At 44.2% G+C, this 7,081-nt stretch overlaps 1 protein-coding gene across 1 annotated transcript; it reads left to right on the top strand.

Annotated features, from left to right (window-relative positions):
- Nucleotides 1-1,887: 1,887 nt before the first annotated feature.
- nefma (neurofilament medium chain a) lies at nt 1,888-5,381 on the top strand (the record flags this gene model as incomplete). The annotated part of the gene is made up of 3 exons (XM_079256432.1): nt 1,888-2,937; nt 3,747-3,871; nt 3,956-5,381. The coding sequence occupies 3 exons, from the start codon at nt 1,888-1,890 to the stop codon at nt 5,379-5,381; spliced, it is 2,601 nt and encodes an 866-aa protein (XP_079112558.1).
- Between the last annotated feature and the right edge of the window lie 1,700 nt (nt 5,382-7,081).

Below are 7,081 nucleotides of genomic sequence, written 5' to 3'. Positions count from 1 at the left end.
GATGCATTAGCTCAGCTTTAAATAAGTTTGCAGGGGATAGGGAGGAACATGGAAATCTAGATGCTTATATGGAAAGAACTTACCCCAGAATAAAAAGCCGCCATGTCAGAAGAAAAATCCACATAACACATATAGATTTGTATAAAATCTATACATAAATAAATAAAATAATGTACATGCAGCTGTTTTTAATGCATCACCCAGACAACTCCTTGTTGTTGCATATTGATCCAAGTGAACTGCTATTTGAGTGAAGCATCTTGACTGATTGGAGATCAGTGGCTGGTTGCAAAGGAAAATATTCAAGCAGGCAACACCCTGAGACCACACTATTTAAGGGAGGATCCAACCTTAAATCCATGAACCAATATATCTCAGGTAAGTTGCACCTAATGTTATGAAGATCCAACAGATGGTTAAATATCTGGAATAAAAGGTTGCTTAATAAAAGACTATAATTCTGGCAAGAAGATACGCATAATACAAGTTGCATCTTGCAGGTGATTACCAGAAACCAAAGTCTACTTAAAGACTCTACACAGTATGCTCCTAACATTTTCTATGTGCATATTTAAAAGTTCCCTCTCACAGCCACTGATCATTTTCAGGATATTAACTGCTATCAGTGATTCTGTGATATCTCAAATGATGAACAACTAATATATATAGAAGCAATTGCTGGGACAGACTTTTAACCTGCACCTCATTATTCGTTATTAGCCTATTCAAACTGCTAATAAACAGCAACACATTAAGGATTAAAGTTTTAGATGATTTATTTGCACCAGCACAATTTTGTTATCCAAGTTTTTGACTCAGACTCTTTATGTTCTGTATTATTAATAATCCTAGAAGGAAAACTACAGACAATGTTAATGTTAACTCAAAGTCAAGTCAGCAAGAAAAAGTTACAAAACAAATGTGCTGTTTATTGTGCAGGTACTTCTATTTTATCATACCATGGCATTTAATCACGTTTTAAAACAAATTAAACCAATTTGAAAAAAAACAAAACAAAACAAAACTAGAATATATTAGTACATATTTATTATAAATCTATAATTATGTTATCACCTCCCAATCCTTTCTAGATTTGACAAAATGGAGACTTACCTATGGATAAATACGTGCAACCTCCACTAAAGGATGGGGACAGCTTTACGCTTCTGCATATGTTATGTTATGTTATGTTGTGTTGTGTTGTGTTTTTCTTATGTTATGTTATGTTATGTTATCTTATCTTATCTTATCTTATCTTATCTTATCTTATCTTATCTTATCTTATCTTATAGCGTATACATATAGTCATTCAATGTGTATTTTAGAAGACCTAAATTTCAAGATAAGCATAACTATGTTCCTTTAGTAAACTTTGAGTCAACAATTTTCAGCTGAAGTCAATAAATCGGTAATAAAAACTGTCGATATTCAAATATCTGCAATGAAACATAATTGTCAGCTGCTTGTCGCTGTCCATGGTGCTGAAAACAACTTCACCACTTCTGCAATTAATACGTCTAGTTAACGTCCTAAATGGTTGATTTCGAGTTTTTCTCTCTCTCTATTTTATGAGTTTACTTTAAATCGGACACCCACATAGCCTTTCCGGCCCACGTGGTTCAGGCTGAACGGGACCTGGGACCATTAGCAGACAGCCTGGGGGAGATGCGCCCTCCCCTCCGTTCCGTCAATGGACGAAACAAAACTGCTTGGACTTGCCTTGTTAGCGACACAACCCCAGATATATAAGGAGCAGACGGGGGAGGTCTCAGTCGCTGTGAAAGCCATACACCCCTCACCTGCGCGCACACACACGCACACATACACATACACCCGCACACGCCTCCAGCACCGTCCCCATCATTCCTGCGCACATCCTCTGACCGGATGAGTTACCCGGTGGACACGATAGGGAGTCCCTTCCGGAGCGTTATGGATACTAGAACGAGCAGCTACGGCTACAGCCGCTCCAGCGGCACCCCCTCCAGTGGTTTTCGCTCCCAGTCGTGGTCCCGGGCAAGTCCCGGCTCCACGTCTTACAAGAGGAGCGTGAATGTGCCGGTATCCCGAGCATACAGCTCTACGGTGCTCAGCTCCGCCGACAGCGTTGATTATAGTCAAACTTCAATCCTCAACGGTGACTACAAGCGATCTAACGAGAAAGAGCAACTTCAAGGGCTCAACGACCGGTTTGCTGTTTACATTGACAAGGTGCACTACCTGGAACAGCAGAACAGGCAGATCGAGGAGGAGATCCAGGCACTGCGTCAGAAGCAGGTGTCCCGCTCCCAGCTGGACGATGTCTACGGCCAGGAGCTGCAGGAGCTGCGCTCAGTGCTGGAGCAAATCCACCATGACAAGGCGCAAATCCAACTTGACACCGACCACATCGAGGAGGACATCCAGCGGCTCAGGGACCGCTTTGAGGAAGAAGCTCGAATCCGAGAGGAGACGGAAGCCATAATCCGCGTCCTGAAGAAGGACACCAGCGACTCGGAGTTGGTGAAGTCCGAGTTGGAGAAGAAAGTTCAGTCTCTGCAGGATGAAATCGCCTTCATCCGCAACAACCACGAGGAAGAGGTGAGCGAGCTCATCGCCCAGATCCAGGCGTCTCAGGTGACCGTGGAAAGGAAGGACCTCCAGAAGGCAGACATCACCGAAGCTCTGCGGGAGATCCGCTGCGAGCTGGAGGGTCACTCCAACCAGAACCTGCAGCAGGTAGAGAACTGGTTCATGTGCCGCTACACCAAGCTCACCGAGGCTGCGGAGCAAAATAAGGACGCCATAAAGTCCGCCCGGGATGAGATAGCCGACTACCGCCGCCAGCTGCAGTCCAAGACCGTAGAACTGGAGTCCGTCCGAGGGACAAGGGACTCACTGGAGAGGCAGCTGAATGACATCGAGGACCGCCACAACAGCGACCTGGCCAGCCTGCAGGTATGGAGACATCGAAAATACAGCTACTCAGTCGTGCTTAAAAAGTAAATTCAGTTGTTTTTTTTTTTTTGTTTGTTTGTTTTTTTTTTTGTTTTTGTTTTTTTTAAAGAGAAAACTATTGTAATTTGTGACATGGAAAATGTTTAGACAATTGTATATATTTTAAACCAAAACGTTTCCATAAATACAGTCTGGTCACGATAATTAAGTTTGCGCTGATGACGCAGTTTTTATTTGACAGACTTTAAAACAGCACATTTCCTAATGTCAGTGAAACCTGGCAGTATTTTCTAGAGGATTTGATCTGCTTTTTGATTATTTAAACCTTTACAATGAGTGCTAGAATCACGCAGGGACACATCACAGGCTTTTCCTCACATCTTTACAAACTCGGGACATATTTAATGTCTGGAAATGGTGAAAACAGAGGCTACAGCATTAGCTCTGGCTCTCTGTCGCTCTCTCTTGCTGAGTCAGAGGCACAGGTCGATGCCTTCATTGGCTCTGTCCTCGCATCACATCACTGAAATTTTGGGGTGGGGGTGGGGGTGTATTGAAAAAGTGAGGAGACTGCCCTTGAAACTGAGGCATTGTACACCCCCCCCCCCCCCCCCCCCCCCCCCACCACACCGGATTGCGTCAGCATATATTAAAATAGGAAAGAAGAGCTCTACTGCGGCAGTGTGAAAACAAGAAATTGTTGCCATGACACTCAAACTTCTATGTGTCCTGAAAACTGAATCTGTTTGAGTGACTAAGTCAGTTGTGTTTTTATCAACAGTGTGTTTGTGTTTACTCTGTTTCCCCAGGAGACAATCCACCAGCTGGATAATGAGCTCAAGAGCACCAAGTGGGAGATGGCTCGTCACCTTCGTGAGTATCAGGACCTGCTGAATGTCAAGATGGCCTTGGATATTGAAATTGCTGCATACAGGTATAATTTCATAGCATTGTGTAATTAGTTTACAGGATTCTCTTGAGGGTGGGGTTTAAATGTATATGCTTAATATCCAACCAGGAAACTCCTAGAGGGGGAGGAGACTCACTTCAGCACTTTCCCTTATCGCCAGCCTGTGGCCACCAAATTCTCCAGGCCTAAATCAGAGGCCTCCAAGCTTAAAGTACAGCACAAGTTTGTGGAGGAGATCATCGAGGAGACGAGGGTGGAGGATGACAAAGCTGATATCGATGAGGCCCTGGCTGAGATAGCGCAAGAGCTGTCTGCCACTCAAGGAGAAGAAGGAGAGGAGGAAGAGGGAGAAGAGGGTGGTGAGGGGGAGGGAGAAGAAGCAGAAGGGGAAGAGGGAGAAGGAGAAGGAGAAGAAGGAGGGGAGGAAGAGGAAGCTGTAGCCGCCACTGAAGCCAAAGTTAGTGCTAGCGCACCTAAGGACGATGAGGAAGATGAAAAGGGCGATGATGAGGGAGGGGAGGGGGAAGGAGAAGGTGGTGAAGAGGGAGAAAAAGAAGAAGAAGGGGATGGTGAGGATGAAGCAGATAAGGGAGGGGATGCAGAGGGAGGGGATGAAGAGGGAGAAGAAGGAGGAGAGAAGGAGGAAGTCGAGGAGACAGTGTTGTGCTCCAAAGCTTCTGACAAAGAGAAGGCCGGGGACAAGGAGGGCAGCGGAGGAGAAGAGGAGGCTGGTGCCGAGGAGGAGGCCGCTGATCAGGAGGAAGCATCCAAAAGTGGAGATGAGAAAGAGGAGAAGGAAGATGCAGATAAGGGCAAAAAGGAAGACGAGAAAAAGGTAAAAGATGACAAATCAGAAAAAGGTGTCACTAAGTCAGAAGCTTCAAAAACAGAAGGGGAAAAGCCCGAAACCAGCAAGGAAGACGCTCCCAAAACAGAGGGATCGAAGCCCAGTTCCCCAAAGTCTGGATCCCCAAAGCCTGGTTCCCCCAAATCTGAATCCCCTAAACTGGATTCTCCTAAAGGTGGATCTCCTAAGTCTGCCTCTCCAAAGTCTGAGTCTCCCAAAGAAGGCTCCCCTAAGGCTGGATCCCCCAAACCTAGCTCTCCCAAAGCCGAGTCCCCAAAGAGCGAAACCACAAAGGCTGAAGCTCCGAAAGAAGACAAATCAGAGAAGAAGAGTGACTCAAAAGAAGAGAAAAAGGTAGAAAAGAAAGATGTTGCCATGAACGGTGATGTAGACAAGAGCAGCCCAGAAGAGAAAGCCAAGAAGGACGAGGGGAAAGACGATGATGTGATCGCTAACGGTGTCGACGAAAGCCCCGTGAAGGAAGATGGCAGCCAGAAAGTGGTGATCACCAAGACCGTGGAGACAATCACCACCGGAGAGGACGGGTCTAAGCACGTCACCAAGTCCATCACTGTGACAGAAACAGTGAAGGAGATGGAAGAGATGATGCAGGAGAAGCTGGTCTCCACCAAGAAGACAGAGAAGCACTCCACACAGTCCATCAAGCAGGTGTCCGAGGGTGACTGAGCAGACCCCAGGCGGCTGGCAAAAGAGGAGGCGGAGGAGAGAGGAGGAGAGGGCGGGGAGAGGGGGGGTAAGAGGAGAAAACATAACAAGCAATCAACCCAAAACTTACGTAACAAAGAAAATCATACAGCTAGAGCGATGTAATAAAGACAACCACTCTCAAAACAAACCATAGAGAAGGCTAAAATAAACGCTGCAAAGTTCAAACCTGCATGTTGAGTGAAAGCTTTAAACGGGCTTCGCTGCAGACGCGGCTAGGAGCAAGCGACCGAGACATTTTATCCTGTTTTTATTTCTAGTTTTTTCTGCTGTTCACGCGTGAGCTCAGGGGTGGGAGGGAGGGGGGTTACTGCATGCTAGCTCAGAGGAGAGGAATACTTTCCTTTCTGTTATGTATGTTTGATAGGAACACAATGTATAAGGAGTACATTTCTAACAAGTATACATGTAGTGTGGGTGCAAGAGGGAAAGAGCTATTCTTAAAGCTGAGAAGACTTTTGAGACTTTTGAGGGAAGCGGGGTCAGACAGGAGGGAGGGTCCTTGATACAGATGTGCACTGTACTGAAGAAGCCTTACTTGAAGTGAAGATATAATATGAGCCAAAAAAGTAACATTACAAAGCATAAGGTGAAGAAAGAGACAAAGGACATGATAAAAAAACAACAAAAAAAAAACAAAACATCAACCATAGACATCCCGTAACTGAAGCGGTTACAGCTTAACAAACCTGAAGAACTCCAAGCCTTAAACATGCTTTACACCAGTGTTTGTTATGTTCATCTGAGTGCAACTGAAAAAATATCTCTGTATATGCGTAGATTCATGCATTCTTGTATGCATAGGATGGACTTGAATTTAATAACAGAAATAAATGAGGTGCTACTGTTTGCAGTCCCATGACTTTACTCATCATGAACAATTTCCCAGCAGCATTTGCTCAATAAATGTCACAATGAAATTAAAAACGTTGTGTTTGGTGTTTCATTATTACTCTAATGTTTTTATTTTCCACTTATTAAAAAGAAAAACAGCATTTAGAATGATTTAGAAATGACTGGTTTTTAATAAAAAATATAATTCTCAACACTATTCTATTTTTTCTGTTGATATATAACATTTTAAAACTATAAAATCTGATTTGCTTTGTTGCTTATCTGTTAAATAATTCGGACTTTGTTCTGTTCTATGTTATAGTAATGCAAAAAGATTGCCGTCATCTACGTAAATCCAGTTTATGATGGCATATGCTGTCACTGACCGACTTGGTACAAAGACATAGAACTGGATCACTAAGGGGTTGAGTCATCTTTTAAAACCCACCATCAGGGCTGTAAATGATCCGTAAACGTCTCAGTTGCTGCAGACAATCCACTTTTTCCTGTCTTATCTCAGCGGGGAACTATAATAGAGCAGCCTTTTTTATGTGGGCCATCAGGGGAAGTGTGACTTGCACTTGGCTGCAGTGGTTAGCACTGCGTTGTCACAATGACAAGATTCTGAGTTTAAATTAGGAGAAAGCCTGTCTGGAGGATGCGTGCACACTCTTAGTGTGCCTGCATGACTTTTCTTCTGGACCTCCAGTTTTCTCCAACAGCTGGTGGAAATACATTCTAGGTATGTATCACTGTGATATACTAAAGGCTGGTATAGGGTGTACATAACCTTACGCCTTGGCTGTTATTAGTTCCAGCACTCCCTT

Source organism: Telmatherina bonti (assembly GCF_933228915.1).
Source record: "Telmatherina bonti genome assembly, chromosome: 17".
Taxonomy (NCBI): Eukaryota; Metazoa; Chordata; class Actinopteri; order Atheriniformes; family Telmatherinidae; genus Telmatherina; species Telmatherina bonti.
Note: the sequence above shows the minus strand (reverse complement) of the source record. Positions and strands in the feature narration are given on the sequence as shown.